Here is a 15,905-nt window from a genome sequence, read left to right on the forward strand (position 1 = left end):
GATTACAACTCTCGCGAATGTAACGATGAGCCACTGTCGAGGCAGAAGGCGCATGCCACTTGATGCCACTGGATGGGTCAGATAAGGGCCAGACGTTCATGGCATTGTTTGTAAATAAAAAGAAACGTGGATACTCGAACGCCTACGCAAGGACGTCCTGACTCTTGATTACCCAGATGATGAATTCACTACCCCGGCAAAGGTTTCGTTATCTTCTCAATGTACGCATATTATAGGATTACGAATTAGGCGAGTATGATTCTCGCTGGGTCGGACCATTTTCTTGCGGGTGAGTCCACTCTGATTTACGAGAGCACGACTTCATCTTAAAAGAATGTTGATCAATTCATGGTCTCTGTAATGTTTCCATTCGTATTTGTCGTTCACGCAGAGACTCTTCTCACACACATGCACTTGTCTTTAACTTGTGTCACATATGACTCTACTGCCACCGACACATACGTCACGTCACTAAATTGCAGTACCTGTGGAGGCAGCGGCGTTTGTTGGTGCCATCGCCGGATTTGGTGCTCTCCTTCTCGTCCTGTTCCTCTATTTGTCGAGGAAATGGTGTTTTACATCATCGGCATCTTCTGCTTATTTCGGTGGTATGTGCGTACCACTCTGCCAATCAAATAATAGTTCATCTACTCAGCTGGGAAGATGCATAGGTAACAGGTTTTGAATTTTCTCTTAATTGTAGATTTGTCTCATCTGTTATGGATTCGTTTCTCTATAATATCTCAATGACTAAAATTTGATCCAGGAAAAACGTTCTCCCAATCGGATCTGGAGACCAGTTCTGACTCTGAGGAAGATGCACTACGCCGATTGAATTCTGGGTCACATCTTCTACCGGATAGTCTTACTATTCAAACAGATGAGCCGGCTATCACAGGTATAGGATTGCTTCATTTTTCGCTGGGACTCGAGGTTTATTCTTTATTAGTTTATTCGGTTTTGTTTTATGCATTGAACAGATGCAGGTACGGGGTCTAGCGGCAGCTGCCCTGAGGAACAATCTCAGGATCAACGACAGGTACGCGAGATACGTGAGGTATGCACGGTTTACGTGAACTAGAGATTGCCTGGGTCTTTATTCTGTGGAACATAACCGATCTCATCATTGTGAAGTAGTTTGCGCACACCTAGCTACTAATTATTAATTTTTCTAGTGTGTAGTAGAAGTGGGAACGCCAAATGTCGTTGAGACTGAAGAAATTGCTAGAGACGGAGCAAAGGACGAGAAAGTGGTGCGACGAAGAAGTTCTCGCGATCAGGATGAACTTCCTCTGATTGAAATTCCAACCGATGAGGTCAATAGTTTAGAAGTGGCGTTTATGTACGATGCGCCAATGCGTGAAATGACGGTAAGTACAACGTTATTACCGATCACTCATGCCGCTGATACATGAAGAGTTGATTTTTGTTTGCATCTTATATTCATTTCGCAGATCCACGTATTGCAGGGACGAAATTACCCAAGCGGTATCGGTGGTAGTCAGGTTCGTCTGGTTCTGCTCCCGACGAAAAAGCAGCGACGCAAAACTCGGGTCCGTCAAGGAACGAGCCCTCAGTACATGGAGAGTTTCTTGTTGCATCGTGTAAATCCCGAGGATGTGAATGGGATGGGTGCTAGGCTAAGGGTTTACTGGTGGAGTGGACGAATGCGCAGAGAGAGGTTGTTGGGTGAGGCGAGAGTATCTTTTGATCAGATAAACTTACAGCTGGAAACCACGCTATGGCTACCACTTCAGTGCCTACCTCGATCTCTGTCAACGGTAACCTGCTTTGAGGGGAATGGAATGACATAAAACATAAAACGCCTTCATCGTTTACTAATTCATGAATATTTCTGGTTTTTGAGTAAAGGCTCAAGATTGGGGAACAAGCGGCAGTTTAACCCGCAGCGATTCAACAGGTTCCCAACAATCGGTCCGTTCCTACGCGTCTCCACCTCCGGTACCGCTCTGCGGCACCGGGATGCGTGGCGGAAGCATAGCGGAGATCCTAATCGGTCTGGCTTACAACGGCACCACAGGCCGATTATCTGTGGAAATTATCAAGGGATCTCACTTTCGGGGTGGCGGTGGAAATGATACCAGGCCTCCTGATACTTATGTCAAGCTGGCTCTGGTCGACAGCAACGCTCGCGAAATGGGCCGATCGAAAACCGGTCTGAAACGAGCGCAGCCTAATCCGCTTTACAAGGAAACGTTTGTATTTCAGGTAAGCGAACCGAGTTTACCGGTCCATATCTTCTCTGTTTTGACTCTATATCTGATATTCGCATGCGAAAACAGGTTGCCCTGTTCCAACTGGCTGAGGTCACTTTATTCCTGTCCGTCTACAACCGTCGAAGAGGTGGTATGGGTCGAAAGGGACGTGAGATGATCGGCTGGCTATGCTTGGGACTGAACAGTTCGGGTCCAGAAGAATTGCAGCACTGGAACGATATGCGAATTGTTCGTCAGCCGGCTTACAACGCACAGGTGCAACGATGGCACGCTTTGTTGCGACCCTAAGGAAACGGAGAGTTTGAGAGAGTTTACGTTTTCTTCTCCATTTGGTTGTTACCACGGTAAATCGAATAATGTTTATACCATTCTTGACGTACGCTTACACCCAGCAGTTCGTAATGCTCGGGAAAATCGCATTTCAAACTCTTGCTAGTCACTGGCAAAAATACACCGACAACAACAGTGTAGGCTCGTGTGCTTCTATTCGTCAATTGCCTCCTAGTCACACTCGGGTAGTATTTTATAATTCATTATTCATTATTCACTATTCGCTAGTTAGTAATCACTACTCGTCACCACCATTCACATTTTACGATTCACCTTGAGCAATCTCAATATTATACATTATAGAGTACGGTATATGATACGTGTTATACATTTATATCAAATTGTTTTGTACCAGTGAAATTACACAAAATTTATACCCACGTCCGCATACGCCTGTTCGCTCTCAGACAACTTGTTGTTAATAATTGTCACACAGGTACGTCAAAGTCGCGTGTATTCTGCCAAGCCTGGCATCGGAAAATCTTATTATGGAATCATATAGCATTGATTCTATCCGAATTCTAAATCGGGGCAAATATCGATCTCATTTCTAGTATTTCAAAGGATCAAGCACTTCTTCTACCTGTGTTGCTATATATCATTCTCGAGATATAAGCATTTACATACGTATGTATGTATGACAACTGACCCGAGTACACCGGCCAGGCTAGGTACAATCAATAATAATCGGTAGTAATAATGAGCGATGAATAACAATACCTATTAATGAATGCTAAATAATTAATAATCAATGAAACTTAATTAATCGTCTACTGCACAAAATGAACTACCACCCGTACCTTGAATCATTTTTCTTATATTAGAAGACAGTGAACATCAATTCATTGTTGAAATCGGGTTTTATAAAAGTTTACTCCAGAATATAATAAATACAAAGTGGTGATGAGAAGATTGACAATTGTTGATAATTCCCTAATCTAGTCATGATAGATATGAATAAAAAAATGTTAAATTACATATTTCTCAAGTAATTCTTGTTTTTTACGTGCCAACAGAGCTTCCTGTATGTCCGCCTGTGAGGGTATCGATCTCTGGGAAGTTATTTCTACTTCTGCCTTTTTCTCCTCGTTCCTCTTTTCGCTTTCTGCTTCCCAATTTTCTTCCGCTCTAGCCCTGGCTTCTTGCTCAGCTCGGGCTTCGAGCGGCAATAGAATACCGTCATCGTCATCCCTGTACCCGTAATAGTCCGCATCTATGTCTTTCATCAGCTCTGCACGAGTTTTTCGGGGTGGCGGTGGAGGTTCTTGCTCAAACAACTCCCGGACACCAGGAAGCTCCTTAGCTGCTCCAAAGTACTTGTAACCACGATTACCTGGTACCTAGAATGTAAAATGAGATTTTCAAGCACATCTAAAAAAAAAAACAACTTGTTACAGGCATTTAGGCGGTACGCACCTCCCGCCCTTCGTGATCCAGCATACGCGGCCCGACACGTGAATAATCAGGTCCTCCGAGTTCCTTGATCTGAGCCTCCCAGTGTCGTTTTTCCCTGAGCAACTTATTAATCTCATCGTTCAAGTCTCTTATCCGAAATTCACCAAGACCGGCGTTTTGAATTTGGGCAACTTTCTTGGCAACCTCTCTGATTATTTGCATCCTCCATTTCTCCGCCTTTCTCAAGTCACGACATTCTGAAGCTAGGTAAGGTCTTCGCTCCTGTTCCTTTCGAATTCCTTCTCCACTTTGAGCTGCTCGCCACCGTGCCAAAGTTGTCCTAATGAAAATTTCGAAAACCCAAATTCATATTTTTGAGAATCGACTTTTTTTTTTTTATAGCGAGTACATGGTATGGTAATTACTTACATAGCCTTCTCCGCATTTCGTGCCTATGGACAAACAAACATCAAAGTTTATAGGTATGCATTGATGAATATTGTGTGTATTTGTGGCTGCGATTAATATCTGAACGATAACATTACGAACCATCTTGCCCGTTTGCTTTCGACGATTTCTGCGTGAATTAGCCGACCAATCTTTATTTAATCAAAATTCTTTATTTGTTTATCAGTGACAGTTGGGACAAGGTACTCCGGATGATTTAAGCTAGGTTAAATCCACGGCGACTGTCGATCTGACGACCGCGCATCCTCGACTCTCGGATATTCCAGCTTTTGAGTTTCAGTCACAACTCGAACTTCAAGATAGGCGATAGGTGGCGAGTCGTCGGCCCGTAAGTGGAAGCCAGTGGCATTTGGTTGTATTCGTGTTGTCCCCGACGAGAACGGAGAAGGCAAGTGGGTCCGTCGCGGAGGTAATTTTATTGCCTATATCGCAATTAGATGTGGCAAACCATGGAACGAACGGCGACGTTGAGGATCTTGGCGAGTAAATAAAACCGCGTAAACGACAAGCCGTGGAAGATGCTGAATATTTACTTAACTATTACACGGAGGAAGTATTTTACACATGTGTGAACGGCTAGGGACTCTGGGTGCGTGTCCGACGATCCTTGTTTTCGCGTACGAATGGATAACGAGCGGCAGCATTATCGCCTACGGTTTGGTGCCTTCTTACGAGCCCGTTCTCTGTGAGCCGGAGTTTTCGGGCTGGAAATAATCGTAAATCGTCGATCGTGATTTGTGATTTATTATTGGTAAATTTCGAATCCAGCAAAGTTTCTGTAACCTACCATGAACCGTGGCCTTGCCTATTCCTTGAATCAGCTTTAACACACCATCGCTATCGTCGCATTGCCCACCGACTGGAAGTTGGTATTAAAACCCTTAACTATCTCGAATCGTTCGGGATTCGCCCGAGTTTTTACCACGATCATTTTCCGTCCACCTCCCGAGAGACAAATAAATAAATTGTGCCGCCTCCGCGGTAGAAAGCGTAGGGCGGGCAGATGCGTGGGTGGACTACGGGTGTTTCGCGGGTGCCGACTCGTTGTCGAACTGTCATTTACCAAAATTTTACACTAGAGTGTTTCTTTCGCGATAACCTCTTGGGTGATCTCTCGGTTGAAAGTATTTGTGGTCGAAAAACTCCCAGCCAAGTTAACAGTGGAGACGAAAGTGAGTGGAGGAATACCACAACTACTCGAGAATAATAAGACACAGCGAGGATCAGCAAGGTATCGTTATGGATGGTTGAGGTGGCAGGATGATAGGTAGCGGTGGCGAGTCAGGATGCGGGAGGAGCAAGCGGAATGTCAGGCCCGGGTCACGGGTCACGTGAGGGTTGGAGCAGAGATGTGCTCTCACGACCCTACCACCCTCCACCCAACCCTTGCCAAGGCAAATGGGAAGAACTCCTGTCCCCAGCAAAATCGTCGGGGGCATGTACATTTGGAGAATCGTCTTCTACCAGCTCCTGGGGGGCGACTCAAATTCTTCAAGGATGGAAAATTCATTCTTGAACTATCCCACAGAAGAGACGGCGAGCGTACCACATGGTTTCCTGTACCAAAAAAGACATTCTGGCCTCCGGCTGGCACAACACCGAATCGCCACGAAAGCTCGACCTCCCTCAGCGGTAAGCCTCTTCTTTCAAATCACTCGATCAAGCAGAGGATATAGAACTATGCCTTATCGCTCTGTTGATTTTGTTTTTCAGTATCCGATGACAATTCCTCGGTACAGTCGAGTCCTTGGCAGCGTGACCATTGTTGGAAACAAGCACTTCCTAGGCGTGGTATTTCTTCCCAGCTCAGTTTTTACTACCGCCGAGATCCTAGAAATCGTTTATCTGCCCATCCCCGCCTGATAGCCAGGAAAAGAAGAAAGCCCCTAGACCCGATACCATTGCAGCTAGATGCCACCGACTCTTCCATGGTCGGTGTATCCCGAGTCACGCGTAGGAATAATGTTGCTACGCCTGGTCAAATATTGGGTGTTGTTATCGACAAGCTGGCCCGGCTCTTGGACCCAAATGTTGTTTCACCTCGCAAACGAATATTACGAGAACTGGAGCGTGTAACTCTAGGGGACCAGGCATCCAAGAGACGAGCAACACCTCAGTTTCCCACTACCGTGGCTCACCCACCTTCTCCCAAGCAACTCTCGTCCTACAGCATAACCAGTATCTTGGGGGAGGAAAAACCCAGTGCCGAACCTGGCTTCTTACGAACCTTGCTCAGGCCTGAGGACAGGCAAACCTCTTTTAAGTATTCTTTGAGCCAAGTTTATCCCAGGACGAACGTAGACACTTATGTAGCACCTGGAGGGGTACAGATCAATCACCCTGCCTATGGTGTTTCAATGCTGCCACCAGGACCGTACAGAGCTCCTTTGTGGATGCATTATCCACCGCCCGTCCACTACCCTCCACCTATACCTCTTTTCGCCCCATCCCCAACCCATCCACCATCCCCAACAGTTCAGCACTACAAAGACTACAGGGAGGAAACACTAACACCCCCTTCAGGTACATGAAATCTTCATTTGCATTGGAACTTGTTTATAAAAATCCCAATCTTGTAAATTGTACTTGTAGTTACCATTCTCCATTTTTCAGATATGCCGCTGAACCTTTCGAAGCACGCGGGATGAATCTCGGACATTGTCATAAGCTGGTGCCTTAATTACGAATGGAACTGTACTAACACTGCCCGCGCAGGAACGACGCGCCTCACTAGTATTCTTAAATTTTTTATCCTCATTCTGCATATACAAAAAAAGAGCAACATAGTGGTCGGATAGCAGTCTAGTAACTGTTTATACACAATTCTCAGCTGGTGTATTTGTAAATACGATCGGCGACAACCATCGCCGTATTTGGTACAGGTATTTCGCAAATTTATCGCATAATTGTGTGATTATTATACATACTATAATATTCACAACTGCAACAGGAACTGAACGAAGGGATCTGTATGAATGTTAAAGCTCTTTGTGCCGCTGTAACAGAACATGAGAGTCTTCTCTTGTTATTTCCCCTCGTTAACGATCCGCGTTGATAGTCAGCTAAGATTGAACATTTATCAATCGTATGCTCTATGATTACTGTACTACAAAGTACCGACATTTGTTAATTTATGATCGGGCGATACTTCGAGCAATCCCTTTGTAATAAGCATAGTCTGGCGGATACATATTTTGGTATGTATGAGAAATACTCTGAAAATTTCGTTTATTCGGGAATCATGAACAAAATCACATAAACGTTTCGGCACCTACTCTAATCAACTTCTTATTTTAAAAGAAGTCGAGGGGAAAATTGGAACTTGGCTCAAATTTTACTTTCTACTATCGGAGAAATAGGTTGTAATCGTTAAAGGGCTGTCGACGTTTCATAAATCTCATATTTTGTTACTAATTTTTATTCGTATTATTGTAATTATTATTCTGATTATTATCATTATCATTATTGTTGTTGTTGTTATTATCATTATCATTATTTTTATTATTATGTCTATTATTATAATTATTACAACTATTATTATTATTATTATTATTATTATTATTATTATTATCATTGATGTCGTCTTCATCGTCATCATCGTCATTGTCATCATCAATATTATTTCTATGATTACTACGATTACTACTCTACCAATGCTATTACCGCTATTACGATTATTATTTTATGAATATTATTAGTATTATCATCATCGGTATTCATTAAAATGTCAATTTCTCCACTTTATCCCTGTACCTATTGCTAGTGGGGGATGTAAAGATCATGAAAGAAAGACATAAATTGATGTACAGAACAGATATTGTAGCCTATGCCTAGGTAATTATTGTTAAAGGCAGCGCGATTGATGGATCGAAATTAAAATTGGAGAGAGGCATCAATTGATTGGTAAACTATAATGTATTTATACGAGGGTGGTATCGAAGGAGGAGAAAATACGATAAAATATACAGCGATGACTTGCGCGGAGTGTGCCTTAAAAACATAGCCGTATTAAACATAAAAACAGGAAGAACAAAAAATAACTACGCGTCAAGTAATAAAATAGAGCAAAAGTATACAAAGACTTCGAGAAAACGAATTTTGGGGTTCGTTACTATTCTGCCTGTAGCTACCTACAACTAAATTAAGCACACGTGCAGCTGCGCTTGCACAGGTAATACTTTGAATAACTTTACCTTGACTATGGTCCAGTGTCGATTGCATCGCTTGCGTGTATGGTCCTGCACTATTAAGGACAGGTCCACTATTTATTGTCAAAGTGACGTTCTTACATGCTGGGCGCAAAAAGAAATTAGGAATTAATCCTGGGAATATTTTCCCAAACTCCAATGTATTTGTTAGAGTAAATAATTTTATAATCATCACCACAGACAATTTACGGAAATTCAGAAGTATGTAGGTATATATCTATAGATGTGGGAGTATAAGTATGTACGTGCTGCGAGCAATTGTATAGAAAGACTAATTTCGTAAATATTAATATTTCGTATACTATACGCTATTGATTTATACCTTTACATTAAGATCCTTCATGAATTTGAAAAACGATTCCAAGATTTCCAAATAGCCTCTCAATATTGACCGATTCGAATAATAATTTTTTGCAATCGTTCGTCGGTGAATTATGCTCGAACACGAGCGCTTGACGGTGATCATTTCATTTCTGAAAAAAATATCACAAAACTAATTATATTAGACATAACTTTATTTAGTTGAGGGATTTCTGTCTTGTTAAATTTTGAGGTATTCTACGCGCTCTTTGCCTACATCCTTTGCCGCAAAATTAATTTACTGGGCCTTCATTGAGGGCAGCACATGACATGAATCAGAGTTCTTTTTATGGATCTTATGGTCTCTTTCTACACCGATAAAGTGGCATCGAGACGCCAACTTTAACATATTAAATAGATGATCGACTAAGTTTGTGAACCGTGTTTATGAAATTGTGATTATCGGGAAACCGAAATACCCGATGACATACATGCAAAACGTATAATTTATCGGTACGAAATGGATGGTACATTAGGAACTGAGGTTAGTAATTGTATGATGAACCGTTTACTTCTGTAATCATTCATTGCATGGGCTCAACTGCTGATTACCACTTTCTCAATTTGAATACTTATTCTTAACAGGCGCAAGCACAGCAGCTGATGCTTGACCCTCATCATTTGAGACAGATAGAACAACAGGAGATCCAAAAACAGCTAGCGAGTGTTCCTTTACAGACCCATCACCCTCACCAAACTATGACAAATACTCCTCCGATGGGGATGCCATCAGGAACGATAGAATTACCCTCAACGTCACTACCGAGCCTTCTCAGTTTGAATGTTCCACCTCCAATAGCAATGCAACTAGCTCAAACAGTAGAGCAACATGAGGAGGATGAAGATGTGATCAAGGGTGCTTGTGAAGATGACGTAATGGGAATTGACACAATTGGGTCTGCTAAGCTTCCTGTTGCATTGGAACAAGCTCTTGCTTTAAAAACCGAGAGAGCCAAACAACTAGGTGATCCAAATGATAAAGTTGGCGATATCGATCTGAACCCACCGGGACATGTAACACACCCCTTTACAGAAACGCCTGACCCTCAGGAAAGCTCGATAACAGAGCGCGTTCCTCTAGACGATCCACTTGTACAATCTGGGGAAGTTAGTGAACCAGGTGTGCCAGGGGAATTACGATCCAAGTACGAAGCAAAAGCAAATAAGAGTAGGAAGAAAAAGAAAAAACGCAAGAAGAAGAGTACAGAGATAAAAAAAACTGTGGAGAACGGTGTTGGCAAACAGGGAAGTCAGCAGCTCTCTCCGGACTCGAAATTTAGGAATATTGAGGAGGCAGAGGTTGAGTATGTTCAAGAAATTCCAAGCATAAACGACCTGGAGCCGATGTATCGACAGTTTGCGCGAGTTTTTGATGCTTTCAAACTCACGGAACCTGAAATTCGGAGTGGTGCAGGTGCAGGGGCAGTCGGTGACAAAATAGAGCCAATAGGACAATATCCACCTCTATCGAACATTGCAGCTACAGGCCCACCGAGTAAGGCTCCCTTAATCGATGACTTTGACGACGATCCCGTCCAGCATAATCAGCACAATCAGCACGGTGGCGGGCAAGGTTTGGGCGAGGGTGGTGTGCCCCGACTTTCTAAACGTAAATTGAAAAGATTAACACGGCTGAGTGTTGCTGAACTAAAACAATTGGTAGGCCGCCCCGACGTAGTTGAAATGCACGACGTTACCGCACGAGACCCAAAGTTATTAGTGCAGCTGAAGGCACATCGTAACACCGTACCTGTGCCTCGGCACTGGTGTTTCAAACGCAAATACCTCCAGGGCAAACGTGGTATCGAGAAGCCGCCGTTTGATCTTCCCGATTTCATAAAGCGTACCGGAATCACGGAAATGCGAGCCAGTCTTCAGGAAAGGGATGATTCGCGCACCCTCAAAGCTAAAATGCGGGAACGGGCACGACCGAAACTTGGAAAAATTGACATTGATTATCAAAAACTTCACGACGCTTTTTTCAAGTGGCAGACGAAACCTCGAATGACTATTCACGGTGACCTGTACTATGAAGGAAAAGAATTTGAAACACGACTCAAAGAAAAGAAGCCAGGCGAGTTATCGGACGAATTAAGAACAGCTCTAGGAATGCCGGTTGGGCCGAATTGCCACAAGGTACCACCCCCCTGGTTGATTGCAATGCAACGTTACGGCCCACCACCGAGTTATCCAAACCTGAAAATACCTGGGCTGAATGCCCCAATACCAGAAGGATGTGCATTCGGTTATCATGCCGGTGGCTGGGGAAAACCACCTGTCGATGAAACAGGACGTCCGTTATACGGTGACGTCTTTGGTGTGGCTAGAACACCAGGGGTCGATGCTATGGATGAAGAGGTGGATCGAGGTATGTGGGGTGAGCCGGAATCCGAATCTTCAGGGGAGGAGGATGACGACGAGAACGGTGACGATGACGACGAAGGTGAGGGCAATGAAGGCAAGGATGGCGAAGGGGGCGATGCAAGTGGCTTGGTTACACCGGGAGCTGAGGGTCTGGTCACTCCTAGTGGTATTGCATCAATACCAGCAGGACTAGAAACTCCGGAAACTATCGAGCTCAGAAAAAAGAAAATTGAAAATGAAATGGAAGGTGGAGATACCCCGGCACTCTATCAGGTATTGCAGGAACGCCGTGCCGAGGGGCTTGGATCGAGTATGATGGGAAGCACACATGTGTACGACATGACAGGAGCCGCAGGTGGGCAGGCTCCTCCTTCGGTAATTGCTGCTGCTCGGCGTTCCGGAGCTGCCGGAGCAGGAGCACCAGGAGCTGGAGGCAACCTGGGTACAACGGGGGCTAGCGGAGGAGGTTCTGGAGAGGGTAAAGGTGACAGGGATGGCGCAGTGGAGTTAGCTCTTGATCCAAGTGAGCTGGATTTGGATTCAGAGGCTATGGCGTCACGCTACGAGGAGACTATGCGATCTCGCCAGGCTCACCTTCGTCGTGAAGATCTCTCTGACATGCTCCAAGACCATGTACAAAGGCAAAAGGTACGTCTCGCATCTAGTTTTTACGGACGAATGTAAACTACTTTAAGCTAAGCGAAGCTGCTCTCTGATATACCGTTTATTTTATTACAGAGCAAGAGGAAACGTCAACAAAATCAAGATACCAAATCTTCGAAAAAGTACAAGGAGTTCAAGTTCTAATCTCTGGTCGAGGACAATTTATCCAAGTGAGGGTAATAATAATTTACAATAAAAAATTCCACGTGTATTTCAATTGAATAATAATTATAAAATTAAAAATATACAAATTATAAAATTTAATTTATAACTGTATTCAACTATTACATCATAATAATACCGATTACATTGAGATCGTTTAATCTCACTGTTTTGTCTTGACGAATGTACAAGCTACACTCTTTGCTTAGTCGTGAGATGGATGTCGCCGAATTTTCTGAAACTACAACTGACCAGCGGATACGATATGTAATGAAGGACTAGCATTATACATGGTAGGGTGATCGCAATGACGAATCTACTAATGGCGCTACCGATGTCGAGCCAGCTGCCTTGAGGTGTAACGGCGTACATAACAGGCAGCGAAAGACAATCTCCGAGAAGCATCGTCCCTGCGAAAAGATTGGCAGGGGCGAGAGTGCGAATAGCACACCCAACCATGAGCAGGGGTATAGCGGTCTTCAGGACGATCAGAGTGCACATGGTAAATGGCGAAAATACTGTCAGAAAGTGCCGCGTCCACATCGGATCAAACGAACTGAGACTGGCCACGTTCCCGGTTCCAAAAAATCCCAGAAGCACGTACAACATCTAAATTATATAAGGAATTGTCGTAGCGTATAATTCGAAAATCTCTGAATTGAAAGTCCGGCAAATTTGCGTCACTCAAGATTAAGGATACAAAAAACGCCGCCTTTGGATAGTCTTCCACACAGAGAGTCTTCTTTCCAGCTCGTACCGGACCATTTGAATCTGTTGCGGTTGGGAGAGGCCAGGATAGTAGATGAGCTGTTAGTGCGACAAGGAATAAGGGCTCGTAGGATACGGAGAGGAGAGCTAGGGTCGGTAGAAAAGCTAGACCGACACCGAATATCCTTTGCTTTGGACCCACGGGATGAGCAAACACACATAGAGGTGTGCTCACCAGTATAAGCCACGATATAAAAGTACGACCATCCACAAAATTTAAACACACCAAAGCCGCTGTACCAAATCGTACAAGCTCCACAATTTTCAGCAAATTACCAATGTTATGGTGCTTGGAAACCATCATTGTCAGACCTCCGATCAGTAAGGCCAGTAACCTGTCGAGTGGACAAAAATATCGAGTTCAAGATCGCAGAGGAGAAAATCTTGTTTCAAATGCAGAGAAACATAGATAGGAGTCCATCGTTCTTACACAAAATAAATCCTCGGTTGACTGCCAACAACTGGGAGTAATGGAAAAGTGGATAGGATTATCGCTGTCCAAATTAGGCGATGATCAGCGTTTTTGAAAAGAGCAGCTTGCATCGCACACGATCCTAGAGTCGCAGCGCCGAGAGCCCATCTGAACTCTAATCCGAAGGACATCACCGTCGTTAGGAGTAACGTGCCCGCGATCCAATACCATCCCCCACGCACTGCGGGATACGAGTAGCTGGTAAAACTTCGACAAGCCATCCATGACGAGAGCAATGCCAATAATCCATAGCTCCTCAAGCGCCAACCGCTCGTACCTGGAGACAATGAAATCTTTGTAACGTTAACAATCAGGTAATCAATACCAATCACCGATAGCACTTTATAAAGAGGAGGACGATGAACTTATTTACGAAATTGCTGCGGACATTTACCTCTGTGACTTATCAGAACAAGAATAGTTGCGCAGACGAAAAAAATGTCACAGGCTAGCTTTAATTCGGAACGCTTTTTGGATTTGGGAAGCTCCGTCATTTTAATAAACAGTAGCGCAATCCATCCCAACCACGTAACGGTCAGGTAAAACATCAATCTGCTACGGTGATATCCGCGGAAATAAGCGAGTGATTCCTTCGCAAACGATATCAACTTTTCCCCTTCAGCTATGGATTTCGTCACCTCACCCATCTGCAGGAGATCTTCAGCTGTTTTAATGCCCTCGTACAAGACAATTTCTCTCCGGTGGAGCTCGCTACCGTAACCATAATTCAGTATTCGGGTACCTCTCACTTGGAGCTCTAATTGTCTCACATTTGAAAGAAGAGCACTAGCTCCGTATTTGTTGTTGCCATCTTTTAAATACTTTCTAGGTAGGACACCCTGGAGAAATAACGTATCATCAATTGCTTTGAATTTACAATCAAGACGTATTACAGGGTCGAAGCCTGACCTCGTTGTTCACTGGAATCGAAATTCCAAGCAGAGATGACATCAGTGGTGCGATATCGGCTTGTTCAACATCAACCCTTTGCCTGGATGAATTAACACCCGAACCCCAGACAACCAAAGGAGTTTCCGTCTCGTCGGGGGAGCCACTGCCGTGCGAACCCCATTCGGTCATTCCATGATCCGAGGTGAAAATATAAGCCGTGCCTTTGTCATCGAAGAACTCGTCGACTCGTTTTGTTACTCTTTCGATCTCCCGATCAACGTAAATCAAACAGTTGCTGTATTCCCTGAAATCCAGACACCCGTAAGCTTCTCATTTTTATTTTACAGGATGTGGCCTTTGTTGAAGAACTCTTCACTGGTTTACCTAGAATGTGGTTTGGTTGCATGTCCTGCCGTGTCACAGCCAAGAAGATGAAGAAACAAAATTATACCATCTAATTGTTTCACCTTAGCTCCGGTATCTTCCAGCCATTCGTGGAACTGCTGAAATACCCACGAATCAAGGCGTGTTATTGTTTCTGGGTTTCCATCAAAATTTTGCCAGCTACTTGGATAGCTTTTACCATGGATTGTATTCTTACTGGCTGTACAAGAAAAGTGAAAGACCATTTCAATAGACATGGTGTTATTTGGCTACTTCAGAACAATCTTACCCTTAACAAACATGGGTATAATATCTGGACTACCCCACGCCCAAGTCATTCGGCTTTGATTAAACACCGAGTCAAAATCTACCGGGTTTGATTTCCAGCCTTTAAACAGAGCACTAGGATCTTCGTACAGGCCAGCTGTCAGCGCAACATGCCCAGGTCTAGATTCGGTTGGCATTCGAGTATGTGAAACTCCCCATGACCCTTGTTGGTTCATTACCTTCCTGTAAAAGAATCAACTTTGGTTTGAACCGAGTCAAACTCAAACTTGTCAAGGTGCTGTATTGTCCTCCGATCCATTACAAAACTATGACAGAAATGAGTGAAAGTAAAGGAACTTTTTCGCATTTAATTACAAAAGGTATGGTGGAGGTTCATCACCAAAAGTGCGATATCTCAGACCATCTGCTACAAATAGTATCAGTCGTTTTGCCGGTGGGGAAGTCGGAGGTGGCATAATAGACTGCAGGTCACTCAGTATAGGAGAATGAAAGTTCACATCCAAAACACCCCAAAGAATGGTGAAATGCAGAGCCAATCCCCAAGTCCAGAGTAAATATCCCATCGCCGTTTGCAGCTGTTATCGATAGAGAAAAATACGAAGAGGCGTGTTTTGACGTAGCGAATCCATACACCGCACCCTGAGAGCATACAATAGTACACCGCACATGCACTATGAGCACAAGGCAGTCAGCGCCCCACGAAAAATGAAGTGAGATAACGTGTTAGGTTACGTGTTTGGGTTACGTCACGTACCGAGATATTTTTCATTGAGCTGTTAATAAATGGTTGATAGATTACGGTGGATATTCTCTATTAGCTGATGATTTTCGCGTAGCGTCAGTCTGAAGGAGTGTTATAATATTCTGCGCGACGTGTTGTCAAGTTTGTTATCGAGTTTCCGGCAGTTTCCAATT

The 15,905-nt window shown here is 43.9% G+C and overlaps 5 protein-coding genes across 10 annotated transcripts; 3 read left to right on the plus strand and 2 right to left on the minus strand.

The window, feature by feature from the left end:
• The first annotated feature begins 58 nt into the window (after nucleotides 1-58).
• On the plus strand, nucleotides 59-3,559 carry LOC105685344 (synaptotagmin-14). 4 transcript variants are annotated; one of them, XM_048651650.1, is made up of 8 exons: nucleotides 59-202; nucleotides 483-671; nucleotides 767-898; nucleotides 981-1,057; nucleotides 1,176-1,370; nucleotides 1,455-1,781; nucleotides 1,873-2,229; nucleotides 2,304-3,559. In XM_048651650.1, the coding sequence occupies exons 2-8, from the start codon at nucleotides 611-613 to the stop codon at nucleotides 2,523-2,525; spliced, it is 1,371 nt and encodes a 456-aa protein (XP_048507607.1). In that variant the 5' UTR covers nucleotides 59-202; nucleotides 483-610; the 3' UTR covers nucleotides 2,526-3,559. The 4 variants fall into 4 exon arrangements, with proteins under 4 accessions (XP_048507607.1, XP_048507606.1, XP_012254750.1 ...); XM_048651649.1 differs by having other exon boundaries at nucleotides 148-289; nucleotides 392-671; XM_012399327.3 differs by having other exon boundaries at nucleotides 148-289.
• Nucleotides 3,422-4,637, minus strand: LOC105685355 (pre-mRNA-splicing factor ISY1 homolog). The gene is made up of 4 exons (XM_012399344.3): nucleotides 4,512-4,637; nucleotides 4,392-4,414; nucleotides 3,984-4,302; nucleotides 3,422-3,907 (listed from the first exon to the last, which is right to left on the minus strand). Exons 1-4 carry the CDS (start codon nucleotides 4,512-4,514, stop codon nucleotides 3,536-3,538), a joined length of 717 nt encoding a protein of 238 aa, XP_012254767.1. The 5' UTR covers nucleotides 4,515-4,637; the 3' UTR covers nucleotides 3,422-3,535.
• A 485-nt stretch (nucleotides 4,638-5,122) lies between these two features.
• LOC105685348 lies at nucleotides 5,123-8,944 on the plus strand. The gene is made up of 3 exons (XM_012399333.3): nucleotides 5,123-6,062; nucleotides 6,144-6,953; nucleotides 7,044-8,944. The coding sequence occupies exons 1-3, from the start codon at nucleotides 5,717-5,719 to the stop codon at nucleotides 7,076-7,078; spliced, it is 1,191 nt and encodes a 396-aa protein (XP_012254756.2). The 5' UTR covers nucleotides 5,123-5,716; the 3' UTR covers nucleotides 7,079-8,944.
• Nucleotides 8,945-9,304: 360 nt separating this feature from the next.
• On the plus strand, nucleotides 9,305-12,289 carry LOC105685607 (splicing factor 3B subunit 2). Its single transcript, XM_012399869.3, has 3 exons — nucleotides 9,305-9,482; nucleotides 9,584-12,010; nucleotides 12,101-12,289. The coding sequence occupies exons 1-3, from the start codon at nucleotides 9,459-9,461 to the stop codon at nucleotides 12,167-12,169; spliced, it is 2,520 nt and encodes an 839-aa protein (XP_012255292.2). The 5' UTR covers nucleotides 9,305-9,458; the 3' UTR covers nucleotides 12,170-12,289.
• LOC105685608 (GPI ethanolamine phosphate transferase 1-like) lies at nucleotides 12,212-15,884 on the minus strand. 3 transcript variants are annotated; one of them, XM_012399870.3, is made up of 9 exons: nucleotides 15,745-15,884; nucleotides 15,345-15,629; nucleotides 14,992-15,212; nucleotides 14,703-14,922; nucleotides 14,337-14,622; nucleotides 13,822-14,266; nucleotides 13,386-13,704; nucleotides 12,888-13,290; nucleotides 12,212-12,796 (listed from the first exon to the last, which is right to left on the minus strand). In XM_012399870.3, exons 2-9 carry the CDS (start codon nucleotides 15,551-15,553, stop codon nucleotides 12,380-12,382), a joined length of 2,520 nt encoding a protein of 839 aa, XP_012255293.2. In that variant the 5' UTR covers nucleotides 15,554-15,629; nucleotides 15,745-15,884; the 3' UTR covers nucleotides 12,212-12,379. The 3 variants fall into 3 exon arrangements, with proteins under 3 accessions (XP_012255293.2, XP_048507583.1, XP_048507582.1); XM_048651626.1 differs by lacking the exon at nucleotides 15,345-15,629 and having other exon boundaries at nucleotides 15,745-15,878; XM_048651625.1 differs by lacking the exon at nucleotides 15,745-15,884 and having other exon boundaries at nucleotides 15,370-15,511.
• Between the last annotated feature and the right edge of the window lie 21 nt (nucleotides 15,885-15,905).

Source organism: Athalia rosae, chromosome 3, assembly GCF_917208135.1.
Source record: "Athalia rosae chromosome 3, iyAthRosa1.1, whole genome shotgun sequence".
In the NCBI taxonomy this organism is placed as follows: Eukaryota; Metazoa; Arthropoda; class Insecta; order Hymenoptera; family Athaliidae; genus Athalia; species Athalia rosae.

Excerpts from the sequence above, each read along its gene's own strand:
- LOC105685344 (XM_012399327.3), top strand. The coding sequence starts at position 256 with ATGATTCTCGCTGGGTCGGACCATTTTCTTGCGG. Across the intron at positions 899-980 it reads AGATGAGCCGGCTATCACAG|ATGCAGGTACGGGGTCTAGC; the intron begins GTATAGGATTGC and ends TGCATTGAACAG. Across the intron at positions 1,058-1,175 it reads AGGTACGCGAGATACGTGAG|TGTGTAGTAGAAGTGGGAAC; the intron begins GTATGCACGGTT and ends TAATTTTTCTAG.
- LOC105685355 (XM_012399344.3), bottom strand. Across the intron at positions 4,303-4,391 it reads CGAAATGCGGAGAAGGCTAT|GACAACTTTGGCACGGTGGC; the intron begins GTAAGTAATTAC and ends AATTTTCATTAG. Across the intron at positions 3,908-3,983 it reads TGGATCACGAAGGGCGGGAG|GTACCAGGTAATCGTGGTTA; the intron begins GTGCGTACCGCC and ends TTTACATTCTAG.
- LOC105685348 (XM_012399333.3), top strand. The coding sequence starts at position 5,717 with ATGCGGGAGGAGCAAGCGGAATGTCAGGCCCGGGTCACGGGTCACGTG. Across the intron at positions 6,063-6,143 it reads AAGCTCGACCTCCCTCAGCG|TATCCGATGACAATTCCTCG; the intron begins GTAAGCCTCTTC and ends TTTGTTTTTCAG. Across the intron at positions 6,954-7,043 it reads AACACTAACACCCCCTTCAG|ATATGCCGCTGAACCTTTCG; the intron begins GTACATGAAATC and ends TCCATTTTTCAG.
- LOC105685607 (XM_012399869.3), top strand. The coding sequence starts at position 9,459 with ATGGATGGTACATTAGGAACTGAG. Across the intron at positions 9,483-9,583 it reads ATGGTACATTAGGAACTGAG|GCGCAAGCACAGCAGCTGAT; the intron begins GTTAGTAATTGT and ends TATTCTTAACAG. Across the intron at positions 12,011-12,100 it reads ACCATGTACAAAGGCAAAAG|AGCAAGAGGAAACGTCAACA; the intron begins GTACGTCTCGCA and ends ATTTTATTACAG.
- LOC105685608 (XM_012399870.3), bottom strand. The coding sequence starts at position 15,553 with ATGGGATATTTACTCTGGACTTGGGGATTGGCTCTGCATTTCACCATT. Across the intron at positions 14,923-14,991 it reads TATACCCATGTTTGTTAAGG|CCAGTAAGAATACAATCCAT; the intron begins GTAAGATTGTTC and ends TTTCTTGTACAG. Across the intron at positions 14,623-14,702 it reads GCAACCAAACCACATTCTAG|GGAATACAGCAACTGTTTGA; the intron begins GTAAACCAGTGA and ends TCTGGATTTCAG.